The 16388-nt window shown below is 39.6% G+C and overlaps 1 protein-coding gene across 9 annotated transcripts in view; it reads left to right on the top strand.

The window, feature by feature from the left end:
• The window catches only part of sorcs2 (sortilin-related VPS10 domain containing receptor 2), a 534678-nt gene that overhangs the window by 503743 nt on the left and 14547 nt on the right, over positions 1 to 16388 (top strand). For all 9 annotated transcript variants that reach the window (XM_037111616.1, XM_037111617.1, XM_037111611.1 and 6 more), the window contains 9 exons: positions 850 to 957; positions 5419 to 5539; positions 5611 to 5744; positions 6971 to 7090; positions 7571 to 7742; positions 7829 to 8015; positions 10623 to 10756; positions 12243 to 12366; positions 15207 to 15319. In XM_037111616.1, the coding sequence (XP_036967511.1) occupies positions 850 to 957; positions 5419 to 5539; positions 5611 to 5744; positions 6971 to 7090; positions 7571 to 7742; positions 7829 to 8015; positions 10623 to 10756; positions 12243 to 12366; positions 15207 to 15319 (1213 nt within the window). The remainder of the gene's footprint in view (positions 1 to 849; positions 958 to 5418; positions 5540 to 5610; positions 5745 to 6970; positions 7091 to 7570; positions 7743 to 7828; positions 8016 to 10622; positions 10757 to 12242; positions 12367 to 15206; positions 15320 to 16388) is intronic.

The raw sequence follows: 16388 nt of genomic DNA, 5'->3' as shown, positions 1-16388 counted from the left end.
GAGGCCTTTGGCATATTAACAGACTCTTCAGTAGCTATGTTTTCTGTTTCCATGTACCTGTGCATGTTTACCTGATTATCACATTGTAGTCCCTGTTAGCACATCATTACCAAATACAGCCTGTAGTGTGAGTCACATTCTGCTTGATTCTACATTGATTCCTCTCCTATCATGCAGTCACATTAACTCAGCATTGCTGCCAGTGTTAACTGCAGGGCACAATGAATAAGGCAGAGTAAATGGCTTGCTTTGTCTGTGTCACACTTGTCATTTTGAGGCTGGATTGAAGGGAAACTAAAACACTAAATAATGGCATGTTGGAAGAAAGCACTTCTTTAAACTGTTCCTTTATTTAGATAATTTGTAATGTCTTTGTCACATGGTGTCTCTGGCATCTTTTTTTCATTCTTGTACTTTGTGTATTTTGTAGTAATGTGAAATGCACCATGGAAAAAGCTTTCTTCAACTGACCCATCACTAAGCTCCCCCTCCCCATAGATAACTCCGCACTGCTTTTCACACACTTAACTAAGTGTACTAAACACTGGTTCTGTTAATCATTAATAGGTTTTTTAATCCTCACCTGTAACCCCACAAAATGTGAGTTTGTGGTAAACTATGTAGTAATGTGCAGATTAACACTTTAGAAAAGCCATTAAATCTCTTGGTTAACTCTTTTAATGCCAAATAGACTGGAGAATGGGTTTAGTTAATGGTCAGTTCCCTGGGAGTGTGTTTTTTGTAATACAGTATACCCATTACTGACTAATGTGAGGCTCCAGCTTGGGACTTTAATCGCTGTCTCTGTTTGAGTTTTGGTGATCTGGAGCACTGCCTGTTTCTCCACAGGTTTAGTATTGATGAAGGACGGATGTGGACTGTTCACAACTTCACTAGCACCTCTGTGTTTGTGGATGGACTCCTGAGCGAACCAGGAGATGAAACTCTGGTCATGACGTGAGTATACTCACAATTTCAACATGAGAAAAGTTTTATCTCAGACTGCTGTTGGAATAATAAAATGAAAGTCTGTATAGGTTCAGATTTAAAACATATTCTAGAAATGATCAGTGCAAGTTTTTTCTAGGAATTAAATACACAATATGTCATTTCTGCTGTCGGGATTATTTTTACAAAAGATGTTTGCTCAGTAGTGCTTGTGCGAGGGAAGAGCTAGGCAGAGCAGTAATAGCCACATCCTATTCTGCTGTGATCCTAAGTGGTTTACTGATCGGGGGAGAGGACAGAGATTACTTATGTGATAAAAAAAGTAGATTTATCTTGACTCATTTTTATCAACCTGACTGTTGCAGCTACTCGCAGAGATGACCTGCTGTTGTTCATGTGGAGTACTTTCAATCAATCAATCAATCAATCAAAGCTTTATTGTAATTTTGTTGTACTAATAAAGTAATACAACAAAAATGAGATTACGTTTCTCCAGGATCAGTAACAGAAGACACAATGAATAACACACAATGTATAAATATAATTATTTAAAAATAAAACTATGACTAATGGCTCGTGAAGTGCAGTAGTGCACATGCTCCAGATCAGCAGTTCATCAGTCTAACATCTTGTGGAAGGAAGCTCTTGATAAGTCTGTTAGTTCGACCTATATGACTCCAGAACCGTTTTCCTGATGGCAGCAGTTCAAAGAATTTGTGGAAAGGGTGGGAGGCGTCCCTGATGATGTTCAGTGCCTTGCTCCTGCAGCGGCTTTAGAAGAGTTCTTGGACAGAGGGGAGGGAAACTCCGATGACACTCTCAGCTCTTTGACTATTCTCTGCAGGGGTTTTTTTTGACTGACATACTGCAGCTGGATGTTGAAATACAAAACTTCCAAATGCTCTCCACCACACCACTGTAGAAACACATATATTTATATATTTGAGACCCACAGACACAAACACTGTAGGTGCGTGTCTCATCACTAGTTTACAGCTAATACAAATGTTAGGGGCAAATAAACACTTGCTTGAGTAATGGAATAAACACAAATGTGAACATTTTTTCACCAAACGCATTGCAAGTGAGTAGTTTATTAAGACCTGATCCTCTGACACTGGCATGTTCTCATACTACTGCTATATTATGTTTTGCAGATCTCAGATGTCTTAAAGTATAGTATCTAATAATATACCTTTCAGATTAAGGTAAATAAAAAGGTCAAAATGCATGACTTGTCACATTATCTCAGACTTCAGGGCCATGCCCAGAACAGTGCTGGGGTTCGTTACTCAAAAAAGTAATATATTACACATCACACATTGCTCTCAAAAATAGTAATGCCTTACATTACATGATTACTCCCTGAAGAAAGTAATTAGTTACATTACTCGCTACATTTTTTTTTTTTTTTAACTTTGATTCTGGTGTCTCATGCATGTTGCTCCACGGTTCCTTAGCAATAAATCCTTGTGTGTGCATGTTGTCTCTGTAGGTGCTTTGTTAAGTTTGAGGTAGTGTTAGCAGGGGTGGAGAGAAGTTTCCAACATGGGCAAAGTGTGCACCTTACAGTCAAGTTATTTTCTTGCGTTCAACAAATTCAAAGTAACGTTTGTATCTCCAACCGTCAAAAGTGGCTTTACGCAGCAGGGGGTCTTCAGGCAAGTCGCATTAAGCAGCATGCTCTGCTCGTGTTGTTGACACTGCCATTGTTATCCGATCTCCCCGTGTGGGTGGCGACCAACGAATTGGTAATGGTGAAAGATACCTCGTGCCAAACCCCAACCAATCACTGTTCCATTATTGACGGCCCCAACCTCCCTTCTCCCCCCCAGCCTGTTGTGTGTGGTGCGTGTGACTGTGCTGTTAAAATTGATTGACCCAGCAATGTAAGGTAAGCAACGAGCTTGGCGAGCTGTAATGTGATTACTACATTCAGAACAGTAATGCCTTACACTACTTGTTACTGAAAAACCCAGAGATAAGGCGGGCGTCCAGCTGTAATCTGCTGAGAAGGACGGAAGGAAGGAAGGAAGGAAGGAAGGAAGGAAACATACCTACATACATACATACATACATACATACATACATACATACATACATACATACATACATACATACATACATACATTGAAATAAAAGGAGTACAGATTGGAAAAGAAACTCACAAACTGACACTTAATGCGGATGATATTATTGTATACCTGACATCCCCAGAGGAATCAATACATGAATTAATGAAAACATTTGCTGTATATGGTAAAATCTCAGGGTACACACTAAATATGAGTAAATGTGAATCCTTAATAATAGGGAGACAACCCAGCCAGGCATTGAAAGAATGTTAAAGCTTTCAATGGGAGAATAAGAAGGTAAAATACCTAGGGATAGATATTAGTGAACACTTATAGGAACTGTATGAGAACAATCACTGTGCGTTGATTACTAAGATGAGGCAAGATTTGAGTAGGTGGGGATTAATCCCACACAGTTTTCTTAAGTAGAAAGTATTAAAATGATGATTCTTCCACAATTTTTATTTCTGTTCCAAACATTGCCTATTGTAGTACCAGAGAATTACTTTAAAAATTGTAACAGAATTATTTTAAATTTTATCTGGAACAACAAAAAGCAGAGAATTAAATTTAAAACTTTATGTAAACCAAAAGAGGAAGATGGGTTAGGGCTCCCAAATTTACAGGGTTATTCTCTGGCTACACAACTCCTCACAATAATAAATAATAATGGACAGAAAGGGAAACAGAAATTAAATGGATTAATATAGAAAAAGAAATGGCAGGAATATCTATAGGGACATTGCCCCTCATTGGAAGAACGCAATGTAAAAACTATACAGGGCAGAATTACTGCATTGATAATACACTGGCCAATTGGAAACGCATTTGTAAAACTTTAAAAATGGATAACAAATGTGTATTAGTTAGAGAGATGGCAGAGGACCCAGACTTTATTCCTAATTAGAACAGATACAATTCTGGAAGGTTGGGCTAAAAAAGGACTGACTAAATATTCACAATTAATTACAAATCACACAATCATCTCTTATGATATTATATCAAGCAAATATGAATTAAAACAAAGAAAATCAAAAATGTATAAGCTCCTGCAGAAGTATAATGAGGTAGAGAGTAACTTAAAGAGAAATGGGAAAAAGATCTAAAAATCAACATAACAGAAGAGTGGAGAAGAACACTAGGTGAAAACTTTAGAATCACACAATCAAAATACTGGAGGGAGTTTTCATGGAAAGTGAGTATGAGATACTTTAGCACACCTGAGAAACTCAAGAAATGCTTCCCAGGATTAGATAACGGATGTTGGCGAAGATGTGGAGAACAGGAGGCGAATCATATACATATGCTTTTTACATGACCTGTATTAAAAGCATACTGGGAAGGAGTTAAGGAAATCCTAAAGTACATTTTTGAGCTTCAAGTGCAGGGACAACATTGGTTAGGTATTTATTTAAAAGGAAAGATAAGAGCAAAGGGCATTTATATTTTTAAATATACTGATAATTGCCTTAAAGTAGGTGACCAAAGCATGGAAACAACCAAATACACCAAAATTAAGAACATGGGTACTCTGAAGAACAAAGTTTAGAGATGGAAAAACTAACTTTTATAAATAGGAAACAATTACACATTTGGAATAAGTTATACTGTAAAGAAAGGCTGATAAAAATGGTGGAAATATTTAATCAAATTAAAGAAATTAATTAAATGGTCCCCACCCCAATGCTAACACTCACATGCACACACATGAACATGCATACATGCATAACCACTTATTTTCCCATTAGTTTAGGTTATTCTACTTTATTATTATTTATGTACTTTTACTTACTTGGGAGAAGAAGAGAAAGGGAGAAAAAAAAGGAAAAAAATACAAGGTACAATATTGCAAAGAAAATGAAATGATTGATTATTTTTCTGAAGCTAAGAAGCCCTGCAATAAAGTATTTAAAAAAAATAAAAAAAAAAAAGAATGGGATGTCACTTAATTTCATATGCAAGTCGAGGCAGGTGAGTGAAAACTTTTGGCAATATAGTGTATGTAAGAGTCACTGATGGGAATGTAGACATTATTTGTATTGTACTGTAAAACATCTCCATCTAGTGGAGCATAGGGGGAACATCTGAGAGAGTATATTCATATAGTTATTCAGGAGTCTTTGAAAAAAATTGATAACTGGACATGTCCTACGAGTAATGAACCTTTAAAGTAATATTTCACACCACAAAGTTGAAAATTACCAATCAGGTGAATGATCATTGAGAGGTTATTTCTGAGCTTCTTTGCCCCTCAAATATAGGAATATTTCAACATTTTGAATATATTTGTACTGTCTTGTTATTACGTTAGTGGTACACAGCTGCATGCCCACATGTGGAGGAATAAAACCTGAAACAATGTGTCAGTTTTTATATCTGTGGTGTGTGTTTGCAGTGTTTTTGGCCACATCAGCTACAGGTCAGACTGGGAGCTGGTCAAGGTGGACTTCAGGCAGTCTTTCCCCCATGAGTGTACTGAGTCTGACTACGACTTTTGGCAGCTCACAGACCTTCAGGTAATGTATTAACACAAACACAGTTCAAACAAATGTACTTGTACTTCAATTGTCTCCACGGTCACCCTCAGGGGGAGAAGTGCATTATGGGCCAGGAGCGCAGTTTCAGGAGAAGGAAGGAGACGGCATTCTGTATCAAAGGAAAAAGCTACACCTCGGCTCTCACCACCAAACCCTGTCAGTGCACCGAGAGAGACTTCAACTGGTGAGCACTGACTCCACAGATTTATAGACACAGTCAGGAGACTTTTGATTGCATAATGAATATATAGAGAGTAGGGAGTCAAACATAAACAAAGAACACTTATTTAAGCATTCAATCACAGTAAATCAAAATATAAGAATAACTGTTGGTACACGGTGTATTGTAATTTTAAATGAAATGGCAAAGAAATATGAAACATCAAGGTGCCTAAGATATAAGGTCAGAAATTTTGTTGAAAACAAAATTTTATTTAACATCATGAACTGAATCCAAAGAAGCAACAGTGCTGACATTATGTCAAAGACGTCTGTGTACTGTGGTGCGGAGATGTAATGAAGTTAACATGCAAACCAGCTAGCCCCGGCCGTTCCTGATTCGTAATACTACTTTCTTAGAGGCAAAATAGCCCAAAGTTTCAGCAGGGAGATATATACCAGTTTTGGTCTTTTAAATCAATAAAGCAAACAAAAAAAATAAAGAAATTAAATATTTTAACTTTTCCCTACTCAACAGAATAATATAGCTGTCCACATCTGAATTCAAGTTTCTCTCTTATATTGAAAAAAGATGTGGCAAATTATGTGGCCACATTATGTCACTGTTAAGTCATTGTAAATAAAACATATTGTTCAGACTCAGCATAAACATAAACTCTCCTGCTTTGTGTCTTGTCATCCCAAAGTCATAGTCCTGGTCAGAGCCGGCGCACATCACTGCCGCCCTGTATCCCCTATCTCCAAACTGATCTCTATCTGTTTCGGAGGTCCGTCAGTCTGAGGTCTTGGTGGGGGCACACTGGCTCCACGGCTAACTGACCTATGAGCTATTTAGCTAGTGGTGCAGTAGCTAGCTGCAGTCAAGGATAGCTAACAAAGAGCAGCAATTTGTTACACTGGAGATATGCTGCCCCATATGAGCTTTGCACCTTTAACTCTGAGGTACTATATTAACAGGACTTACACTTACTCACTCTCTGTGCCTCCACTTCAGGCCATTTCTTTCTCTGACATTTTTTGTGCATAACCTGGTCAAAAAATGTATAATATAAACAATATCCTTCATGCTGATGTTACATTTAACAATAAAATATTTTATTGCACACATACATAGAGTGCTAGTGTGTTAGATTTTCTGGGTCAGTATTTTTGCTTATTCATTTTACTAATGTTCTGTCATATGTGTGTGTGTGTGTGTGTGTGTGTGTGCGTGCGTGCGTGTGTGTGTAGTGACTATGGTTTTGAACGGTCCCATATGGAGGGCAAGCGCTGCTTTGCCGATTTTTGGCACAATCCAGATTCACCACCCGAAGACTGCCATCTAGGACAAACCTACGAGTCCAGCACTGGGTCAGAAATTAGTGGCAGACTTAAAGAAATTGTTGTTAAGATTCATTTGTATTCATTTCTTTTGTGAGATGATGAGACCATATCAAGCTCCTGTTTGTGTGCTAATGACAGAGCCGGAGTCATGACGTGGTTAGCCTATCTTAGCTTAAAGACTGGAATGGGCAAACAGCTAGCTTGGCTGTGCTGACGTGATTCCCCCCAAATCCAAATATTGCTCTTGTCACATTTCTGTTTCCTCTGGATAACACAAATGACATATAGCATGTTATATACCTTTTATAGGTTTTTCTTTGTCATATTTTTATTATTTTTATTACCAGTGTCTAACCAGTTCCAATTTTTTTTTCAAATGTCAATACCTTCAATCCCAAGCGCAGTCTTTAGCACACAGATATGAGGCTTATATTGATCCTATTTCCTGAAACAAAAGATATCCACCACCGCACTCTTACACTTGCGCTGTCTTCTAATGTGCTTCAGCTACAGGAAAGTAATATCTAACATGTGTGAAGGGGGACTAAATAAGCAGCAGAGCGCCAAGCAGCACAACTGCCCTCTGCTGCCCCCGCAAGGCCTGCGGGTCGGCATCAAAGGGCAGATGCTGGCCGTGGCACCTGGTGATGACATCACATTCATTGTCCACCAGGAACAGGTAGGATGAAGGTTGTTTTCTTGTCCGTTTAATCCTCCCTCCTTCCATTCAGTTTGAATCTGAAAGTTCTTGTCCGTTCCTAACAGGGCGACACTAGTAGCACCAAGTATCAGGTGGACCTCGGTGACGGAGTTCGGGCTATCTACCAGAACCTGACAGTGACAGATGAGCCCATCCAGCATCGCTACGAAATTCCAGGCGTGTACAAGGTCACAGTGAAGGCTGAGAACATGGCAGGGCACGATGAGGCCACCATGTACATCCAGGTCACAGGTCAGCATAACAGACCGTCACTGAATATTTTTACTGGGTTATTATACTGTGACATTTTCTCTTTTGTGGAACGTCGAACACTTTGTTTCTGGCTCTAGTGACATATTATCCACATTATCAAAATCAGCCAAGATCACCAGATGTGAAAGCAGACTTATGTCGTGATGGACAAAAACATCTGAAATATAGTCAAAGCCCAAAAAGACAAATCATAATTAGCTGGATGCATAAATGTACAATGTCATTTAATGTATGTGAAGTGGGGTCATATAAAGTACATATCTATAGTCGGTCTGTTCCCTTCCATGATCACCGATCAGCGCAGCTTCGGTTTGGAGAAGTGGAGAGCCCAAGCCCAGACAGTCAGCTGTGTACTGCAGTGAACGGGGTCCAGAGAAAAAGCGAAATAAACTACCTAAAACAAGGCTCACCTCAAAAGATCTGTAACAGTTCAAGTGTACGTTGTATAGGGAAAATGCACACCGCTTTACATCGCCGTCAGACCGCCCTTTCTTTTGGCACTACGTTTTCCCTACATTACATTATCCCTACGCAGTTGCGATAATGCGTAGGGATACGGAGGTTCTATGGTCTGTGTCAAAACTTGGTAACACTTACCTGTGGCTCGGGTGCAGTTCCTGGGTCCTATATGGTTGGGACTGATCCTTTTACAAGGGTCAGTGTTGAGACAAAGACAACTTTGTACCGACCCTCGTTACTGAAGCAGTCCGACATGAAGTGGTTAGCACACACATACAAACTAACAGGAAGTGTAGCCGGCACTGTCTTTAAAAATGAATTGCAACCACCTTCTCCTCTGTTGTTCTGTAGCTAGGACTAAATATAGGCACTTATGTTGATTTATACAACCAACAGCCAAGCAATTTGCACGTCAAGCTCTGAGCGACAACTTTGCGAAACACTGCTAGCTTACCGTTGGACACCGAACTTCACCTCTGGGATATACGCCCCCTTCTCGGATATCTCCTATCATCGCACAGAGGAGGCTGGCCTGTGGACATCTCTCCTTTTGTTACGTAACAACAAGAGCGGAATCTGAACAGCCTGTAGGAGCGCCATTTTATGAGTGGATGGGCTGCAGAGACAATGCAGGACTTGTTTGCTTTCCTCATTCTGGAAGTTGGGAGGCTCAGGGAGGACCAGTTTATAGACACCAGAGAAAATGTGTTTTTCATAATATGGGACCTTTAATTTAAAAAGAAAGCAAAAAGGAGATATTTCAATAACTAAAAAGAGGAACTAGCACATAAATTATTTGTGCATCAAAAACCTTTCCTCAGCAGGGATGTAAAGAGTCAATATGTTGGAGAGGAGAGCAACTACTAGCTGCTCATTAATATGTATAGACTTTACAATCCTGATTCCAAAAAAAGTTGTGACACTGCGTACAGTATAAAGAAAACAAGTGCTAAGTTAGCACTCATACGCAGGCAGTCAAACATATGACATTCTTGGTACTTAATTCCATGCTGGGTAGACAGATGTTTTAGCATGTTGCTGGTATTTGCACCCTTACCCTTACAGCGTTGCACTGATTACACACTTGTTATGTTGTTGTTACTGTCTTTTTATGTTAATTTAGCCTATTCAGTCTCCCGGGTATATTCTTTATGCTATTGTGTAGCTGAATAACTATTAATGTGTTATGTTAACATACCGGACACCTATTCAGCATGTTGTTCTGTGCGCTGTTGTGTAGTTGAATAACTTGTCTTTCCAGATTAACTGTCTGTTCTTGGTCTTGGATTTTGTGAATAAAATTTCTAAATAAAATAACATAATAATACATAATGATAATAAATGCATTAGGTGCAACTTATGCATGGTTTTTTTCCTCCTCATGATGCATTTTTTGACTGATGTGACTTAAAGTTCGAGAGATTTATAGTCCAGAAAATACAGTAATCCTCCTCTCTTGCACCATGGGCCATGTTTCTCTGGGCATTGATACACATGATCCCATGATTACATTTGATCCCTTGGTTGTGCACACACTCCACAGACACACTACACTGTTCTGTCCTAAGTATTTTTTAGATGGCCACATCTGATGTTTCATGGCAGTTTGGTGCAGTTGGCAGATTTAAAGGTCTGTACCATGGCATGTCTTCTCAGTCTGGTGGAAGTCAAGTCTCACAGCAGATTCAAAGACAGATGTCTAAGTCTGGGGTTTCAAGTTCACCGCTTGATACTACACAACATGTCAGTAACCTGCACATTCTTTCAACCTACATTTTGACAATGGCTAGAACAGATAAAGACAATGAAAACATCTTTTTGCTTTCAGTTCAGACCTTTCACCTCTACAGTAACTTTATATTTTTCTCTTCCTGTGAAGAATTGATTCCCTGCCACTGACCATGTCTGACATTCAAATTGTATCATAAAAGTCTGAGATGTTCTGCTTAGTGGGGATTGGAGACTCTTCTCAGACATGGTACTTATCTTATTGGGAACATATTCTCCTGACAATTTTAGTCTATTTAAGAAACTTTTACCTGTAAAATACAAATCATACACCTCTCAATTCCAGTTTGCTGTGTTTAAATAAAACTGATTTGTAATTAATTAAATCATGTCTTACAGCCCCACTACAGCAAGTGCATTTGGAAGTGGTTCCAATCGCTGGGAGAAGCCAGGAGGTCAATCTGACAGCTGTCGTTCTTCCCAGTGAGGCCAATTTGACAGTCTTCTATTGGTGGATAGGAGACAACCTGCAGGTAATGGACACACCACATCCAAAAATTTGTTGACCAGCTAGCTGCTAACTTTATCTGTTGTTGATGTTTGATTTCTATTATTAAGTGCAGGGCTCCAGACTGCGACCAAATGGAGACAGACAAAATTTTAAATTTTTTTGTTTTTTTTTTACACTGGTACATGGAAGGGGGCAAATCAAAATATCTGGAATCTGGAATCACAGGTTGCAGGCCAACGTATGTGAGAGGGGCAGGGGATGGGGAATGGCACTGTAAGTGGCTAATGTGTGGAGGGAAAGGGTCCTAAAGTTGTTCCGAGAGCGGAAGGAGAAGGTTTCACTTTCTGCGAACAATGTCGAAACAAACTTTTGATGCTTATTTCTCCCCGATAAGCCCAATAGTGTGCCAGAGTCAAATCCTAACTCAGAGGATGAGTCCGAGTCTGAAGAGTATGGTGTGGCAAAAAAGGGCAGAAAATACTGTTTTTGTGAAGAGTGGCTGCGTGAATTTGACTGGTTAAGGTATCTCAGAAAGACATATTTTGCTGTTGATACCCGCAACATGCAGATAACATATAATAATTTCTTAATTATTATATATGTCATCATTTGTGGCCCCCGAATTGTTATTCCTTCACCATGTGTTTTGGTTGGGTCAGTACGTGTATACCGGGACTTGTCTTCATGCCAACAATACACAGACAACATGTTACTGGGTCACTCACTGCTGCGAGCACAATTTTTAACAGTGAAAATCTGAAATTCGAAGAGGAATGGACTGAAAAATTAGCACTCATTCTCCCTCCAACCAGCACAACACCCATGTGCTTAATATGCCAGGACACTATAGCTGTGATGAAGATTTCCAATTTGAAGCGGCATTATGAGGCGTAGCATAGGAATTTTGAAGAGACATTTCTTCAAAATTCAGAGGTGAGAACAACAAAAATTAATGCACTGAAATCGTCATATCAAGCTGCAAGCAGGATTCTTGTCACATCTATGACACAACAACAAAGAGCAGCAGAGTGCTCACTTAGAGACTTAGAAACTTTGTTTTATTCAACTATTTTAATTTTTGATTTGTCAAAATGGAAATTACATTTTATTTTAGTTCATATTTTTGTTGTTGTTTTGAATGAAAGGGACATTTTGTTTTGCATATATATGACCGACCTCAATACATGGATCTTTGAGTCATTGAAAAAAATCTTTGTGGCCCTTTAATCCCTTTTGTATTTGAGTACCCCTGTTATATAATATAATTATAATATGTATAAGTATTACATAGTAAATGTAGTTGATTTACAGTTTGTGCCCCTCAATTTTGTGATTGTACTCAAAGTTAGTTAGGGGCCACTGTTCTCCTGGTAAAGAAAGTTAGTCTGGAGCCCTGTCGTGTACAGTAGCTTTTGGCTAAACACAGCTGCATGCTCCTGCTGGAATCTCAGAAAGCATGTGCACATAGTTGACCTTAGTATCAACCAACTTGTGACTTTCTCCCATAGCCTACTCTGACTCTACAGAACAGCCTGCTGACTCGTTTCCCAGTGACAGGAGAGGTTTCAGTTACTGTCCAGGCTTCCAACGGCCGATCCATGGTGCAGGATACCAGGACAGTCCGAGTCTACGGTACCACAATAAAATAGGAAAGAACCTTGATGGTTGTGAGATGGATAATGTGCTGCAAATAGTGATTGACTAGAATTTAAACTACAGGAAAGCCTTCTTTGCTCACTTTTCTTAATCTCATCTAGCAGTTCTGGTCCAAAATTAATTATGCTGTAAGCTACCACTCTAGTTACTGGTAGGGATGTAAAAATCCATCTGTCTAGGCTAATATATAGATTCAGTGATCATCGATCAAACATCATGATGCAAAGTGAAAACATCAAACCATATGATCTTAAAGATACTCCTTTGTTTTGGAATTCCCTTGGCAAAACAGTGTCACTGTTTGGCTGTGAGCCCACAGCCTTCCTGAGCATTCAAACAGGGCTGGCGTCAGGCAGATAATGGTAAGCAGCCAATAAAAGACAATGGATTTATTCCCCTCTCAGTTTATGCGATGCAAAATGCCAATAATGGTGACTAGCAAAAACTACTATTATTTACGATACAAAAGTGTATACAAATCCATTCTTCCAAATTTGATACTACTTGAAATCATTGTACCGTGTTTTATATATTTTGGTGCAGTTGATTTATATTAAACTGCCAGTAACCTGTGAGAATACTTATTTTTCTCTCATGGCTAAAAGAAGGAAAAAGGGGGCGGGGGGGCAGCTTCTTCCCCAACTGGTTGTGTTTGATCAATCCAGAACAGATTCCAAATCTTATCACGGCAGATTTTGTGATATCAACAAATAGTGTACCGCCATTCAAAGAGTAGTTATAAAATTATATTGTAGTGTAACTGGTAACTACTAGGGGTGTTACGATTCTCCAAATCCTCAATTTGATGTGATTTTCGATTTTAGGGTCACGATTCGATTCGATTCTCGAGTTTTTTCTTTTTCTTACAGCACAGAGGCCTATGCCATTTTCAGACTATTCTAGCCTACGATCACTGGTTTTATTCATCAAAGTTTGTATAGTAAACCTTATTTCAAAAGATGGGCTACATATAAGTGATGCAATTTCCATAATGTATCACATTAGCCACTAATGGTCAAATTTAAATAATTTATTTACAATATAAGGGTAACAATCTTGTTCTCAGTCAAGTGGAAAACAACAAAGACAAACATAACAATAATAATAACAAAAATGGGAGGTCACAGAGGGTGCCTGGCAACAAATATGCTACAAGAATAAATAAATAAATAGATAGATAGATAGATAGATAGATAGATAGATAGATAGATAGATAGATAGATAGATAGATAGATAGATAGATAGATAGTATAACAGTCATGTCCAGAGTCGTGGAACAATGAGAGCCTTAACAAACTATATCCTAACAGTTGAACATAAAAAAAAATAAATAGTTTGGACTTTTTTGTCCCCTGACAATGACAACTGTCATTTTTACATTGTTCTTTCAAGTTTTTTTCTTTATCAAAGATATGTTGTTATCTTTATCTTAAATGTTTAAATCCAGTGTTTTCCATCGCCGAATAAGGCTGCAGGTCTGCTGCTATAAATAGCCCTATAGCGTTAGTTATAGCTTTTGCGCGAGCTGAGGTCTGTGGAAGTTTTATTGCAAACGAGGATGGAATAGTTGGCTGGACCAGTGATGGTGTTTTCCCAGTTGTCAAATCTACATCCTTGTGATGCCGGCGAATGTGTCCTGCCATGTTTGTAGTATTTCCCGTGGCCGGGTATGGTACACGCACATAGCATATCTTAGACACAGTGGTCTTCTTGTCGACGACATAACTCACCGGGAACGCAAAATACTTTCATACTGGTGATTAAAGAGAAGCAGGAGCTGCTTCAAGCTCCGGTGCCGTTGCTCCTTTATCTGCACTTGCCATGGTGTCATGATCTGCAGGTTAGCTAACTAGCGGCGTCAGCTACAATGTGCGTAATTTGCGTAGCGTGCGTGCGTAGCTTCGCACACCTCCCTGGGGGGTGATCGTCAATCCTCTCTTTGACTTCGATGCTCGAGACCATGACGTAATTTCGATCGATTTCAATAAAAAATCGAAATCGTGACACCCCTAGTAACTACATATTGTCCTTTCTTAATCTTTTAATGGCAGCAAGTATGAATAGAAACAGTAATGCTGCGTATCAAGTATGGTGGTTATTTGTCAGTATGATCAGGAAAAGGTTGTATTGTCCAGAACAGTGTAAATTTTAACTGCAATGAACTTCACTAACTTAACTAACCACCTCATCTGAAAAGTGGATAAAATGTACTCCTTACAGAGATTTTTAGATTTAACGTCAAAGTCTTCCTCAGTTTCTTTGCCTGTGCATGATTCAGACACAACTGACACAAACCAAGCCTGACTGATTTTTTTCCCCTGTTGCCTCAAAATATTTTATGATCTGTGTCACATGATTACTTTTATAAACTGATGTTCTTGTTTTATTTATGCACTGTAAGAGAGCAACAGTATAGTCGCTGTTTGAAACAGTAGGCCACAGTAATGTAACACTGAGGTTGATTTGTGCAGTACATATGAATTATCACTCAGACCCACTTCAGTTAAACCAAGATATTCATTGTGCATCTTTGTTCGCTGTATTCCAACACATGTTTTGGGACACTAGCAAGCTAATACTCTCTGTTAATGCCTACAATGCACATCTGCATGCATTTGTTCCCTTCAAGGTGACAAATATATACAGTTTATTTCTACTTCTGTCATTTTTATAGTATCTGCTGTTTTATCTTCAGCCCTCAATATGCACTATTTGCTGCTGATTTAATACTGCTTCAATAATTAATTTTGAGTTTTTGAATCATGACTGTGATTATTGCTAACTTTCTCAGACTGCCCTGTTTTGTCTGATCCCAGATAACTTTCAGGTTATCCCTCTGAGCTTCAGCAGGAACCTGGACCAATTCAATCCAAACATCCCTGAGTGGAGAGAGGACATTGGCCAGGTGGTGACCAAAATACTCATTAAGGTAGGATTTTAAGAAGATTTTAAGAGGAATGATTTTTAAAAAATTAGTTGATGATTTCAACACAGCCTACTTGCTTTTCTCAAGTAAGCATTAGCTGTTCCACCCTGGCTGTAAATAGCATTGTTTTCTATGAACACTTGATTGCCAGTGCATTTGCCATATACACCCAATGTTATTACAACGGGCGGCTGTAGCTCAGTGGGTAGAGCAGGTCGACTAGTGATCGGAAGGTCACTGGTTCAAATCCCAGCTCTGGGCAGTGCTGAGCTGCATGTCGAAGTGTCCTTGAGCGAGATACTGAACCCCACATTGCTCACTAGTGAGTGCCCTGCGATGAGCTGGCGACTTACCCTGAGGCAAGCCTGGGATTGGCTCCAGCAGCAACACCCTGCAACCCCATGGAAAGGGATAAGCTGTTATTATGACAACCTGCCTAGTATTGTGAAGGTTCCCCGTGTGCAGCCAAAACAGCTCTGACCTGTCAAGACATTGACTTAAGACCTCTGAGGGTGTCCTGTGGTGTCTGGCCGCTTATATCCGGGATCTTATTCTTTCGGTCATGACCCAAAGTTCATGACCATAGGTGAGGGTAGGAGTGTAGATTGACCGGTAAATCAAGAGCTTCGCCTTTCGACTCAGCTCTCTATTCACCACGACAGACCGATACAACAACCGCATTACTTCACCAATCCGCCTGTCAATCTTACGCTCCATCCTTCCGTCACTCGGTAACAAGACCCCAAGATACTAAAACTCCTCCACTTGAGGCAGTAACTCTCCCCCAACCCAGAGGGAGCAAGCCACCTTTTTCCGGTTGAGAACCATGGCCTCGGACTTGGAGGTGCTGATTCTCATCTCAGCCACTTCACACTCGGCTGCAAACCGCCCCAGGATGTCCTGGCTCGAAGGAGCTAACAAGACCACATCATCTGCAAAATGCCGAGATGAAATCCTGTGGCTCCTGAACCAGACCCCCTTAGCCTGTGGCTGCGCCTAGAAATTCTGTCCATAAAAATAATGAACAGAACCGGTGACAAAGGGCAGCCCTGCTGTAGTCCAACATGCACTG

This window comes from Acanthopagrus latus, chromosome 10, assembly GCF_904848185.1.
Source record: "Acanthopagrus latus isolate v.2019 chromosome 10, fAcaLat1.1, whole genome shotgun sequence".
NCBI classification, from domain to species: Eukaryota; Metazoa; Chordata; class Actinopteri; order Spariformes; family Sparidae; genus Acanthopagrus; species Acanthopagrus latus.
This window is presented reverse-complemented; position numbering and strand designations above follow the sequence as displayed.